At 38.6% G+C, this 15,717-nt stretch overlaps 1 protein-coding gene across 3 annotated transcripts in view; it reads left to right on the top strand.

Moving 5' to 3' along the window:
• rush (pleckstrin homology and FYVE domain containing family member rush hour) overlaps nt 1-15,717 on the top strand; it is a 40,569-nt gene that overhangs the window by 9,716 nt on the left and 15,136 nt on the right. For 2 of the 3 annotated variants that reach the window (XM_083112870.1, XM_083112872.1), the window contains exon 2: nt 14,410-14,480. In XM_083112870.1, coding sequence (XP_082968996.1) covers nt 14,410-14,480 — 71 coding nt within the window. The remainder of the gene's footprint in view (nt 1-14,409; nt 14,481-15,717) is intronic. The other variant, XM_083112871.1, reaches the window with a different exon arrangement.

The following is a 15,717-nucleotide window of genomic DNA, read 5'->3' as shown; positions in this document are numbered from 1 at the left end:
CATGGAGATGATGAGTATGTTCACTTTAGTTTGAATTTCACTTCATGAAGTATATTTGAAGTCCCACTACCACAGACAAATTACGGTTGTACGTGCACTACTGGGCCTCGAGCATATACCGATAGTTTGAATGTTCGAGCATTATTTGCTCGAACGAAGAAACAGTATATTCTGTAAGCCATCTAGCATCATCCATGCGAACTATTAGACGATCGAGCAAAAGAACCTCGATACAGCACTCTAGTTCCAAGTTTAGATTCCACAATTCTGGAGCTAGAACATCCTTGTGTTGTTGATTTTGAGACCGTGAATTTAGGAGATCTGATATGCTTTTCTGTCGGTGCAATAGCTTCCATAATTCTCTTGAGGGTTCCTGGGCAATCCTCATCTCTTTAAGGTCCTGAAAAGACTCGGCTTGGTTGGTACAGGTAGATGTCAGTTCCAAGCCTCACAACGCCGTCAACGTCTCTACCATCTGTGAGGGCCTCTTTTTTTCAGTTGGAAGAGGGACGCAAAGCCATTTGTACCTTACAGCCTTGCGCCGGAGAACCAACTGCAATCTACTTGATATATTGTTTGCTAATACACTCAATATAAATGCCGATTGCATCTGTGTATGACAAGATCTTGCTTTCATGTCCACAGCGATCTCTTATAATACACCATTCTTCCATTTGAGTCTGCAATACTGACATGGTTAAATCTAAGGTAATAAAAATTACACAAATCACTTGAAATACCTATCACTCAACCTAACCTACAAACTTAAGGAATTACTTTGCAGACCCAAAAGGAAAACCGTTAGTGATCTTACATTACAACCTACTATTTGCGTACCTACACACACACACACACACACACACTGGCTATCAAGACTTACTTCATTACGTAGCTACATTTTCCTGAAGTAACATGGAAGATCTCAGGGATTACTGTTATTACTGTAATTGTACCGTGGTAAGCTGGCCAAGTTCACCCCAGCATAACAACAGTGGATGCTGAGCCAGAGTAGAACCTTCCCGACCCAGCAATATTCCAGAGCTGACGAACTCGTACTAGCTCGGAAAACCTCATGTACTATCACACCGTAGTATAGGGCCACCAACGCATAGGCAGGCCCGTTGTCCTAGGTGGAACTTCCACGAGGTCTCCTACCAAACGGTAGGGAAAAACTTTATCGGGAGAGGTCCTACAGTTTTACTTGCCATCCAAATAACAGGAATCCATGAGACATAGGGTGGAAACGTAACATCTGAAGAGCTTTTAATTTTTTAAAATACAAAGAAAACTGCCTTGGTCAGCAGCTATAGTGTGTTTAATATGGAAACAAGGCATAATCGTGTTACAGCAAGAATCCAAGTTACTTCAGGAACATCCTGTGTGTTATATTTTGTTAGCACAAAATATAACACACAGGATATAACTAATATATAAAATAGCAGATAAAGAGAATAACTATCATTCATTCTGCAATCTAATCTGTGAAGCTGTATACAGCAGCGGTGATGGGACTCTTGAGTTGACTAGGTGCCATCTAACTGAAATCTGATTGGCAGGCTTTTGCACGCTAAGACCTGTTGGCCACAGGGTTTATCTATTTTATAGATAAACACCTTTGAACATATATACCATTAATGAGTGTTCTGGGTTCGAATGATGGCCTGGGAATAGGTGTTCTTTGTGGCTGTCCCATCATCTTAATCTTCGCAAGTAGCCAAAAGTGGCAGAAAACAGAGTAAAGTAAGCCAATTAATGTAGTATTAATAACATAAACATGCCGGTTTGGTGACCGAGTGTGTTAAGTGGCCTTCAATCGTGTCACCGGGTTCGAATCTCGATCTGGGAATGGGTGTCCTTGTAAGTGTTGATTCTTTAATTTAATCACATCATCACTCATCTGCATCGTCACTACTAACCAGGAATTACAGAAAAGCGACTGAAAAATAATAAAATTCAAAAACTTACGTACTATCCTCCTGCAACTACCAGCATATCCCCACTTTCGAATAGAAATCTGGTATGAAGAACTTTTACCTTAAGTAAAAGTGCGATAGAATTCTTACGCATGTTGGGTTGTCAGTTTTTGGATGTAGTTTCATAGCAACGTTATTGAGCTTCAACAATGAATAATAAGTGCTGCATGTTAAAAACATTGTTGTGTGTTAGATCACGTTCACTTACAAAATAATCTAGAATGTAAAAGAACTTTCGAACATAAAGAAAGTAAATATTGAAACTGAACGTGAGGTTAGTAAATCTCTGGACTTAAAATAATTTTACTTTTTTTAATATAGCCATTTTGAACTCATTGCACATTACCTGTATCAGTTCATTTTGAATTTCAGAACGTGGATAATTATTGTGAATCAAATTTTATTGTATAAGTCTGAATGTTCTTAATTCTGTAATTTTCTGTTGTTTCTGCGTGTATAGAGTTTCTCGATGTTCTCAAGCTGCTAAGTTATGAGAAGTCAAATATGGGGTTTATGCTTATTAAGCTTTGTAAGAGAACGTTTAATTGTTGTTGTTTGGCTTCCTGAATATTCTAAAATCAGATGGCTACCACCCGGTTTATTTAAAATACTAAATAGTTGACGTATTCAATCAAAGTGTAATGTTTCACTAGAATTTATAACTGGTTAAAAACGTAATGTAGTTGTATCGGCCACAAAAATTAGCCTTTTCCATCTATTTTTCTGACTTCTATTTGTTACATGTAAAAAATAATAATAATAATAAGCCCATGGGGCGTGAGGCCCCATCGCTCACCCTTTGCTACTCCTCTGTTGTTATCATAATTCCTTCCATTTTCATGGTAAACTGAAGGTCAGATATGAGATGTAAAAATAATAAACAAAGAGAGAGAAACCCATTCTCTGCAATGGTTTCAGCTCCGATTCCCTTGTAACGCATCTTGTAGACTCGTTCTGATCCAAATTTGAACTGTAGGTCCAGTTCCGATTAGCCTATCATGAGCATAAAGTGGAGCTTCACAACAGCATACAACAATAACAATACAAGGAATAACACCAATTTGAAAAAAAATACGGAAAAATCAAGGTCCCTACCAATTAGCCATAATTAAAACAAGAATAATAAACTGTGGCGTCCCTACCAACTGCCGGTCTCACTCCCACCTACTGAGTTTGCAGTTTGAATTCAAATCATGGGGAAATTGTCAATTTCTTGGAAGATAATATTGGTACTTAACACAATCCATACCTGGATCTGTACAAGTTTATAATATCCATGTGCGAAAACATGGATTTAGTTTATAATTGTCAGGGAAAAATATGAAATTTGTCCTTGAAAACCTGGAGAAGTCAGGGAATTTCATTTCTGCTTATCTGTAGCCACCCTGAATAAACAACATAATCTTTATGAATCGTGGGAAATGTTTAATTTTCTCAAGGAGGTACAGAGGGTCAAGGGTACTCAAGATAGCAATAAAGTGAGAGAGATCTGAAAGTACGAGGGCTACTATTTATATTTTGAGCCTTGGCAACACTGATTGAAGTTAGACGCGATTTGACGTTTGCAGGAATCGTCTGGCATTATTGACCATAACGTACTTCAAATGTTTTGTCAATAGCTTGATTTGTGTTGTTTATGTTGCCTTGGAGATTGCGCGACAACAATAAAATGGAATTAACTCGTGAACATTTTCGTGCGATGATTTTTTACGATTTTCGACGTGGATTATCAAGACAAGAGTGCATCGATCAACTTACTTCCACATTTGGCGATGAAGCCCCATCCATTGCCACTGTGAAACGCTGGTATAACGAATTTAATCGTGGCCGCCATTCGCTCACCGACTAGATTCGCGAAGGTCGTCCAAAACAGTTGTTGTTCAAGAAAACATTGATGCTGTGCAAAACCTAATACTGCAAGATCGTCATGTGACATACTGTGAGATTGAGGCAACCATAGGCATTAGTTCCACCAGCATATATAAAATATTACATGATCATTTAGCTGTGAGAAAGGTATGTTCTCGTTGGATCCCACACAATTTGACAAAAACTGAAAAAGATGCTCGCGTCAATTGGTGCAAACAAATGCTCAATAAATACAATCGTGGTGCTTCAAAAGACGTATATAAGATTGTAACAGGTGACGAATCATGGATATATGCATATGAGCCGGAACGTAAACAGCAGTCGACTGTATGGGTGTTTCAAGATGAACCCAAACCAACAAATGTTGTTCGCGCTCGAAGCACATCAAAACAAATGGTCGCCTGTTTTTTCGGGAAAACTGGTCATGTGGCAACTGTGCGTTTAGAGGAACGTAGAACGGTCAACTCTGAATGGTACACAACAATTTGTTTGCCAGAGGTCTTCGGTCAAATACGGAAAACAAACAAACGCCGTCGGATCATTGTTCATGAAGACAATGCCAGCTGTCACACATCTCGTCTAACAACCGACTTTATGAACAGTCAAAAAATCGAATTGATGGGTCATCCGCCGTACAGTCCTGATTTGGCACCCAATGACTTCTTCTTGTTCCCGAAAGTCAAGAATAAATTGCGTGGACAACGATTTTCGTTGGCGGAAGATGCCGTTGATGCGTTCAAAAACCATATTATGGAGGTGTCTCAAGAAGATTGGAAAAACTGCTTTGACAAATGGTTCGAACGAATGCAAAAGTGTATTGACCATAAAGGAGAATACTTCGAAAAACAATAAAGCAGTTTTCAATGCCAAATTCCTGTTTTTTCATTGTTAGGCTCAAAATATAGTGACCCTCGTATAAGGAAATGTAGCTTACAACTCATAATTCTTAGGTTATTTCCCTGCAGAACCCTACCACATGCATTGAGTAGATAATACCTTTTTTTACACAGGCATAGGCATAACTTGGGACCGAACTTTGAGGGGACAGAATGAAACTAGGGCCTCCCCAATGCCGCAGTGGTTGCGTTATCGCCTTGTAATCAAGGGGTCCCGGGTTCGATACCTGGTGGAGGCACATGGCATAGTGGTTTGGATTCCACTTTAAACTGTAGGTCCAGTCCCGATTAGCCTTACCGTGCATAAAGTGGACTTAAAACACCAAATCAATCAGTATCAAACTAGGCCTAATTTTGAGGGAGCAGAATTAAACTGGGCATAATCTTGGGGGGGCGGGGGTCAGAATTAAAGTGGGCTTAATTTTGTGGGGTCAGAATTTAAGTGGGCCTAATTTTGAGGGGGGGCAGAATCAAACCTGGGGCTTAACTTTGGGGGAAGAGACTCGAAAAGTTTTCCATCCCATAAAAACAGCTTCCAGTATTATTTGCTAAATAACTGTGATGTTTGCGAAAGTACAAATATTTCTATTTATTACTTTGCTCCCCAGGTACCCTAACTTGTAAATTTTAATAAACCCGAAAAAAATGTGGGTGTGGGGGAAGTGCCCCCCCCCTGCCCCACCAAGGTTCGCCTATGCACAGAGGGAACGCCCATTAACTATTGTGAATAGTATCTGGTAAAATTTGGTGTAGTAATTCATTTTAATATTCATTTTAAATAAATCAACACATGATTAACTGCCACTATGCATGAAAGAAATAGGGAAGTAATACTTCCTGATAGAGTTTCCTCCTCTTGACATCACTACTTCCTGTAGTGGATGTCACTGCCTTCAAGACTAATTCAGGGGAATGTATGAGGAAGTAAAATACCCATTGTGAATCAGTTTCCTCCACAAGTCTTTAAAATAGGAGAGATAAGTTACCTCATACTTAGTCAAGAGGAAGATCGAAATGCCAGACGTAAAGACTTTAGGTAAGCAGAAAACTGCAAGAATGCATTTTTTAAAGTTTCATATCCTTTGGTATTCTGTTTTGCTGTGTGTGAGAGATAGTACATATTCTTCAGACTTCTCACAAGTGCTTTAGGCTCCTCACTGAGAGTATTGCCACCTTGTAATGAAGAGGTCAGGGTTGAGGAACGTTGCACAGTGGTTTGAGTAGCAGTTTAAGCTGTACGTGTAATTCATCCATAAATTTCCACCACTGACAGTTCCCTTGGACTGGGGTGTAACGGGTCACCTTCCACATAGTACACCCAATTGTCACCCTCACTTCCACGTAGTACACCCTGGGCTATTTTTTGCAGATGAACGAGGCTTTGGCGACTGGCGCTATGGCCAATATAATTCTGTGTGTTGTCCTTATGTGTGCAGAGTGCCTCTTAACAGCCTCGGCTTTTAACTGGTCAGAATATTTTAATATTTTAGTTATGGCACAACATTACTTACGTTACTTTAGTTCTAGAAAGGGGCTGGACCCCATATAAAGTGACGGGTGCAAAATAGCCTAAGTGGTAATGCACCCAAAATTTTAAATTCAAATTCAAAGTTCCCTTGGACTGGCCTCCATTCATTACTAACTGCAGTATTTTAATACTTACTGGAAATTATATATTGCCATCAATTTTTGCATTTATTTGGAAAAATATCCTTTCAGGACATGACTTTTCATTCACTTTTTCCTTCACAGAAACCAAGATATCTATGAGCAATTGTACATAGTTTCTTTGTCTTAGGGGTGATGTACCAGATAAAGGCCTTCTTCTGGTGTCTCAGTTACACAAACACCTCTAAAGAGATTCAAAACACACCTAGGAAAAAAATGGTTTTAATGGGTGACCCTTTATGAAAACACCCAAATGTCAACTACACTTTCACGTACTACATCCTGGACTGCATTTTGGCAACTGGACTCGCGGCCAGCATAATCCTCTGTGTGGTCTGTGCTGTCCCTTTGTGTTTGTGATTGCCCTTCATCAATTTCATCCTCATCTTCGCGATTAGCCAAAAATGGCAGAAAACAAATTAAAATGAAATCAATGAATAATATCTAGGAAAGGAAAGAAACAAAATAATAGTATGAGGCTATGAGTAACGTTTGAAAACTGGATATTGAACAGTAAGAGAAATGTTACATGAAGCAAACTGTTTGTAGGAAACAGGAAAGATGCAGTGAACACCAACTGCAGGCAGTGTAGAGTTAGATGTAACAACCTACGTATGCTTGCATGCTAGGCAGGTGAAATGCTGCGAGCCAAACGGAATCATCTGAGTGTGAGACATCAAAAGAGGCGAATGAGAAAGCCTTCAATGAACCTGCAACACACTGGTGAAGTAGTTTGAGGTTCCTTTTTAAGAATATCAATTTTGATGTGAACAGTCTGAATGACCCCCAGGCAGCTTAAGTTGTGCTGTAGAAGACATTTTATGCCCATTTCCTTCATCTAGAGTTTTTCCAGTAACAGGGTGGCGACAGACCTGGAAAACCTGGAAAACCGGGAAAAGTCAGGGAATTTGAGGTGTCAAAAAAAGTCAGGGAAATGTCAGGGAATTTAGTCTTCATTGACTTCGAACATTCTTTTGACGAAAATTGTTATAACTCGGGCTCTATGGGAGCAATCTACTTCGGATATTTTTTGTTTTGCAGCTAAAACATCAACGCATGCAACCGTGTACAATTTAGAACACCGGACCGAGGAAGGGGCTTGGGGGGGGGCACGTCCCCCGAATTTCAATGGAAAAAACATAAAAATCTGGAGTTTGCCCCCTCTTCTCCCGCTATTTTGGGGAGAAGGCGCGAACTTTAGTATTCTTTTCAAAGAATGGACATTTCTCAAGAGAATGAAACCTCTTTCATGTTCTTGGGTGCCATACAAGTTGAATAATAAGCCAAAATGTGAAACTGTTTTTTTACGAAAAATAGGTAATTTGCATTTTTGGAGGAGAATTTTTATAACTCGGGCACTATGGGAGCAATCTACTTCGGATAAGTTTTGTTTTGCAGCTAAAACATCAGAGCATGCAACCATGTACAATTCAGAACGCCGGACTGAGGAAGGGGCGCTTGGGGGCACGACCCTCGAATTTCAATGAAAAAAAAAAACATAAGAATTTGGAGTTTGCCCCCTCTTCTCCCGCTATTTTGGGGAGAAGGCGCGAACTTTAGTATTCTTTTCAAAGAATGGATATTTCTCAAGAGAATGAAAATGTTTCATGTTCTTGGGTGCCATACAAGTTGAATAATAAGTCAAAATGTGATTTTCTTTAATTTTTTTTTTACGAAAAATAGGTAATTTGCATTTTTGGAGGAGAATTGTTATAACTCGGGCACTATGGGAGAAATCTACTTCGGATAAGTTTTGGTTTGAAGCTAAAACATCAGAGCATGCAACCTTGCACAATTTAGAACGCCGAACCGAGGAAGGGGGGTTTGGGGGCACGACCCCCGAATTTCAATGAAAAAAAAACATAAAAATCTGGAGTTACCTCCTCTTCTCCCGCTATTTTGGGGAGAATGGCAAACCTTAGTATTCTCTTCAAATAATGGACGTTTCCAAAGAGATTGAAACGTGTTTCATGTTCCTGGGTGCCATACAAGTTGAATAATGAGCCAAAATGTGAAACTCTGTTCGGAAATGTGGCATGGATATGTTGCGGAGAGGGAAGAGGTTGGTCATCAATATGAATTTAAAAGGCTTGGTCCAGACCTGTGTCAGAATTTCCACCCAAACATAGGAGTATGATGGTCCAAAAAGCACATTCATTTTGTAATCAGCACCATGATACCATATAGTATCATCGGGCGAGTACGACCTTTATCATCGGAGGAGTAAAGGTTAAGCCTCTAAATATTACAAGGAAAATGCATTGAATTATCATTTTTTTCTTGTCCGTATGGTAGTAGTAAGGGGACTTGTCAACAGATGGAGGGGATGGGAGTGGGTGGCGCCGTCCGATAGTTGTCGGACGTTGTTGTAAGGCATTTTGTTGGGCAAACTGAAGGAACATGGAAACAAATATATTCCATTGATACATACAATTTTTGTCGAATATCGCCACCCGACAGAGTATCTCACTACAACATGCGACAGAAATTGCATGGACTGCAACATCCAACTAGAATCACATGCATAAACAAGAAGAGCTTTACACTGCAAATATGCTGCTGGAATTTTATTACTCTTCTGGCTCACTTCACCTTATTTAATGTAGCAGTGCTTACGAAGGTTTTCTTTCATCATCGTAACAATTATACTGGTTTCGCACAAGTTAACATACGTTTACAATGACATTGGAATATTCTTAGATATCAAGAAGAATCCACCCAAACGGGATATATATTGAATACTATCACGAAAAAGTGAAACATCAATCTGCATTGGTGAACGTTATAAAAATTTGGCAAGTGCATGCTCCCAACCTCAAATTTACTGCAACACTAGTATTGCAATGAAATTAACGCCACTCTCTGTTCTGTCTGTTTAAACTCGTGAGAGATGGTCTTTAATCTCTCACTGAGTGAAGTTAATGTCCAATATTATGAAATAAAATACTAATAATAAATTCGTAAATATTTTAATATCATATTTACTCGAATCATTCAATCACTTTCTTCAAGAATTGACTTTTCTCTGCCAGCCCTGCTAAATTTTCACTTTCCATCTACTGATTTATACGAGGGGTGGCCAGAAAGTAATTTCCATAGATATCAAGAAGAATCCACCCAAACGGGATATATATTGAATACTATCACGAAAAAGTGAAACATCAATCTGCATTGGTGAACGTTATAAAAATTTGGCAAGTGCATGCTCCCAACCTCAAATTTACTGCAACACTAGTATTGCAATGAAATTAACGCCACTCTCTGTTCTGTCTGTTTAAATTCGTGAGAGATGGTCTTTAATCTCTCACTGAGTGAAGTTAATGTCCAATATTATGAAATAAAATACTAATAATAAATACGTAAATATTTTAATATCATATTTACTCGAATCATTCAATCACTTTCTTCAAGAATTGACTTTTCTCTGCCAGCCCTGCTAAATTTTCACTTTCCATCTACTGATTTGTACGAGGGGTGGCCAGAAAGTAATTTCCAATTAGTAGGTGCATTGATTTTTCGCAAATGCCAAAACCGTGAAAAATGGTAATTGCTGCGAAGTTATGTTTAGGAATGTGCAGTGATGTCTGGACACATTTTTCGCCGGTTCAAAATATCGAAATAATGCGAATTTGGCATAAAATGCGAATTGTTGGCATTTTTAGCAATTTTTTTTAAAAAATAAATGTCCTAATACAACGAAAAATTCCATGAAATCCAACATTCTTGTCTTTTCTAGGCCATGTTTGTGTACATAGAACATGCAAGTTTTCCAACATTTTACTTGAGAGTAAACTATAGAGTTATACGTACATGAAATAATTCCGACAGCCACATTAAATCATTTATTTCCCACGATTTTTTCAACTTTTATCAAAACCATTTGCATCACAGAGCAAAGTGGCAGGGTTCTAACAGGAGATCGAGTGCTTATCTACCGTCACACGGGAGCCACATCTTCGTATTTGTCGCACGAGATATGTTTTGAATTACCAAGCTAAGTGCGTACTATTGGCATTTGTCGAGCGACTAATAATGGAGCTCAGTCGTTAGGGCATCTGACTACTATGTGAGAGACCCGGGGTCTATCCCCTGCGGGGGAGAACCAGGTTGTTTTCCACCTATTCAAACTGCTCCGGCACCCACCCAGCATCATATGAAGCTGGTACCTTGAGGAAATTTTGAGGGATAAAAGTAGCCAGGAGTGTGGTGCTGATCACATCACCCACACCTTCAGCCGTGATCAAGAAAGTGTGGGGCCCTAACTCCACACCCCTGTACACCTTCATGGCAAAGTGCAGGGGAGCATTTCACTTTTACTTCCTCAAAAATCTGTTCCAACATATCAAACTGTCACGAAAATACGTAGACCATGTGACCTACAATTTAAAAGCACAATGAAGTATTTAAAAGCACAATGAATTATTAAGTTTTAGTATATTTGGCAGAAAAATGTTCTAAAACAAAAACGCGAATTTTGGAAATCGTAACGCTAGCAAGTCAAAAAAAGATAATGCCAATTTTTGGTGCCATAATATATCAGTATCTGTCACGTGAGATTGATTGATTTTAATTTTTTGGGTGCGTCGCCACTTATGGTCATTATGCACCCTTCAGTATATATCTAAAATCCTTACCTTAAAATTAAAAAAGGGGTATGGAAAATAACTTTCCCAAAATAACTTTCAAGATATCAAACTCTCACGAAGAGGCGTAAGCCATGTGACTTACAATTTGAAACAGTAGTTTAAAAACACCATGAAGGTATAATTTCAGATATTTGCCAGAAAATGCGCTAAAATGAAAATGTGAATTTTGGGGAAAATAACACAGTATAGTAAAAAATAACAAAATACACCAATTTGAAAAAAAAATAACAAAATATCAAGGTCCCTACCGATTAGGCATAAATAAAACAAGAATATCAGTTGTAATTTATTGGATTAGTAACAGTGAGTCCTAACCTAATTTTCGGCATAATCACCACCGTTGTTCTGGCATTTGTCGTAGCATGACACTAAATTTTGTATGCCCATGTTATATGTGTCTGACAGCAAAGACTGGAACTATCTCTACCGCAGTGTAGCTGTCATATCCTTGCCCTTCCAGAAACCTCTTCAGTTAAACAAAGAGATGAAAGTCGGTACATTCAAGGCCAGGGCTGTACAGGGAGTGGTCCAAGATCTCTCACCTGAAGTGATGCAAAGGGCCCATGTGTACTCAGCTGTATGGGGTTGTGCACATTCGATTGGCCTTTCGTGAATTGTCTGCACCATCGTCTGACCATACTATCACTCACGACGTCCGGTCTGCACAACTCACAGGATTGCTGGTGGCTCTGTGCCAAATTCTGAGCATGCAATGTAGGCTACATCGCAGTCAGTTGGAGACTTTATGAGAGCTGCAATCTTTAACCTAGAACTGTCCTAAACCGGCTGCATTTGCAACTGTACCAGATTATAGCTACATGCTACTTCTTCCTGCCTGTATGTGTGTGTCGCTGTCCGACCACTAGTGATGCGTATAGGCACCATTGGAGCTTTTTTCAGGATGCCCCTCGTATATGAACTTTCTGAAGCTTTTATTATTAGTGTTCCTGTTTTAATGCGTGGTTAACTAAATCAGGTACCTATACAATGCAATTCTATAAATTCCTTGCGTTAGATTTCTAATACTTATATACCCTTTTCGTCAGCATTAATGGTATAACTGCATGTTGTCAGTTTCACAGTACTTCACTTGGATATACTGTACTAAAGCAGAAATCCCATCGATAATGTAAGGAAATATGAGACTTTATTTTGTTCGATTCAATTGTTTCACTTATATGCAAGAGTTAAGTTGTTTGCTTTACAGAGAAGAGAGAAGTAGCTTTATGCATTGAAAAATGAGTCTGCACTCATGGTTCTTGCAAGCAGAGGGTTCCAAACCTCAGTGGAAATATCAACATATAATCCCGAGAATGTATAAGGAGACTGATAAATTACAAATTGTATTTCTTAATCAATCACTCTTCACTCTTATCTCATTTAGTCGTAACTTTAAAAATAATCAAGTATTTTATTTTAAACTTACTGCGTATGACAAATCTCCGTAATCCTTCCTTAGCTTGTGAATTGCAATAATTTTCCAAATTCACTATTTGCAGTTTGAATCCAAATCATAGAGAATAGAGAAATAAAGTCAATTTCATAGAAGATAATATTGGTACTTAACAAAACCATACGTGGATCTGTATGAGTTTATTATTTCCATTTTCAAAAACATCGATTTAGTTTAGTTTGTAATTGTCAGGGAAAAATGTAAATTTTGTCCTGGAAAACCTGGAAAAGTCAGGGAATTTCATTTCTGCTTGTTTGTAGCCACCCTGAGTAAGCAGTCAGTGTGTGTATTTATAATACAGGGTTCGCACTGCTCTGGAAGTCTCACGCAATTTTGAAAGACAAAAAAACAACCTGAAAGAGTCGATGAAAATGAAATATTTTTGAACTTGTTCAGGATTTGGAAGTGAAGATAAATTCCTCTTTTTCCTCCCCCTTGAATCATCTTGATGGCAGATGTTCAAATTAAAAATGATTTTATGATTTATTTTTCAACCATGTTAAATAAACTTCATTTCCTTGATTAGCAAGTTCAGTTCAACACCTAAAACTAAGTTGCGTCGTTGCCTTGCCCGGTCTCGATAAACGGTGGATGCACATAGTGGTTCGGATTCCAGATTAGCCTGACTGTGCATAAAGTGACTTAAAACACTAAATCAACCAACCAACCTAAAACTAAGTTATTAACATGTTAACGCATACAGCACAGAATGGGCTGGAAATTTTTATTATAATTTCCTGAAATGCTAGGAAGAGCAAGGAATTTAATTCGGTAAAATTATTGGGGACCTTGCTCTATCAGATCAATTGTAAATGTCGCCTTTATGCTCAAAAGAACCTAATCAGCACTGGATCTACAGTTTAAAGTGGGATCTGAATCACTGTGCAATGTGCCTTCTCTAAATATTGAACCAGGAACCCCTTGATTTCAAGGCAACAGCATTATCACTATGTTGCTGATGAGGCCCAAACGTTATGAACATTTACATTATGTTTTTGGTAAACTTTTTTAACCTCTTAAGTGTGGAATTTGTTGAACAAGTCGCTGCTATAAAATATAGGTTTTTTTCGTCAAATTCAGGTGAACAACATTTATTGAAATAATTCACCAATATTTGCATGCCTTTTTCTTTTATAAAGTTTTTATCTATACAAAGGCTTTCATATTTGATGACAAATCTAAATAATACAATGATACAAAAATACAAATACAATAATACCAACATGGGCCTCTCCGATGGCGCAATGGTATCGTCTTCGCTTCGTAATCAAGGGGTTTGCTACCTGGTGGAGGCACATAGTGGTTCGGATCCTACTTTAAAACGGATCCCACTTTAAAACTGTAGGCCCAGTCTCGATTAACCTTACTGTGCATAAAGTGGACTTAAAAGACCAAATCAATCAATAATACCAACATACAGTAATATACAACATGTTGACATATATACGCCCTCCGCATTGTGCTGCTGTAGTGCGGAAGGCATATATATAAATGCTTTATGTTTGTTTCAACTATATTCGATTTACTGTGGCGTATATAGTCACACAGACGTTTGTTGAGATAGTTCTAGCTGCAGTAGGAAAAAAATAGTAGCAAGAGAGGAAAAAGATGAAGAAGAAGGGAAAAATTAGTTCATCTTCTTCTTTTTTGTCTTTTTTTCTCTTTCACCAAACGTCTGTGTGACTATATACGCCACAGTAAATTGAATATAGTTGAAACAAACATAAAGTGTATATATACCCCTTCCATGCTACAGCAGCACAATGCGGAGGGCGTATATATATGCCATCCACATTTAAGGGGTTAAGTTCACACTGGCACTATAAAAATTTTAATGTGTTTTAAAAATATTGTGTCCATATTGGTGGATTTTAACAATCACTTTTTTCTCTCTCTCTTTCCAGTCAACAGTGAGGCCAATGCCCGTCGCATTGCAATGGTGGAGAGCTGCTTCGGCAGCTCTGGTCAGGTATGCGTGAGTCTCTTTTTATTTTTTTATAGTTGTTAGTAACGGTTTCTTCTAGTATCCAGATTAACTAGCTATTCATCATCCAAGTTATTCAGATTGGATAATGTGTTGAAGTGCACCATGGATTTTTCTTTAATAACGTATTTCTTCGAATGTAAAGTTTTTGGGGGTTTTGGATGTTGAAAATGTAGATGCTCCTTGGATTTGATTGCATCTTGAATTCAAATATGTATGTATGAGGGGCATGTAAAAAAAGGGCTGATTGGTTATTACAGAGGATAAAATCTAACTAACTAACTAACTCTCTCTCTAGCCTTCTTAAACCCGAACGTTCATGGCTGCAACAATAAAGAATAAAGTCAAGCGAGAAAATTTTTATTTTGATGCTATACAAGTGCATACCCTGGCTATTTTTCTACATAGTCACCATGATGCTCCAAGCATTTTTGGTATCATAGAACAAGTTTACATAGACACTCTGCGTAGGAATCTGCTGCCTGGGATCTCAACCAGTCGAGAACTGATGTCTTGAGAACTTCACTACCATCGAAACGTTGCGAAACAAGCCACTTTTTGAGTTGAAGGAACATAAAGTAATCACTTGGGGCAAGATCGGTACTGTATGGTGGATGATTAAAATGTTCCCATCGGAATTTTTGAATTGTTGCAACCGTACGGTCAGCTGTGTGTGGGCAGGTGTTGTCTTGAATAAGCAGAATTCCAGACCATGACATTCCTTTTCGCCGGTTTTGGATGACACGTCACAGATTAGACAGTGTTTGGCAATACACATTTGCTGTGATGGTTCGTCCCGGTTCCAGGAATTCCATGAGGATTACACCTTTTTGGTCCCAAAACGCGGTTGCCATGATTTTGCGATGTGATAGTGTTTGCTTGAATTTCTTCTGGTTTGGTGAACCGGAGTAACACCATTGCATGGATTGCTGCTTCGACTCACCAGTGACGTACAATATCCAGGTTTCGTCTCCAGCCACTATGTGAGGAAACAAGTAATCCCCATCCTTCTCCCAGCAGGCCAAAAAATCACTTGCTGATTTCATTCTTTCATCTTTGTGAGTGTTTGTCAACATTTTTGGCACCCACTTCGCACAGAGTTAGCGATAACCCAGATTGTCCATTATAATTCGGTGCAATATTTATCAGACACTTCCTCCGCTACGCTCCGCTTGTCATCATGAACATTTGAATGTCCTTCTTGTAAAGCACAGCATCATTGTCTTAC

The sequence above is a fragment of the Lepisma saccharinum genome, chromosome 26 (genome assembly GCF_977018435.1).
Source record: "Lepisma saccharinum chromosome 26, izLepSacc3.1, whole genome shotgun sequence".
Taxonomy (NCBI): domain Eukaryota; kingdom Metazoa; phylum Arthropoda; class Insecta; order Zygentoma; family Lepismatidae; genus Lepisma; species Lepisma saccharinum.
The sequence above is the reverse complement of the archived record's forward strand: the minus strand, read 5'-3'. Positions and strand labels throughout refer to the sequence as shown.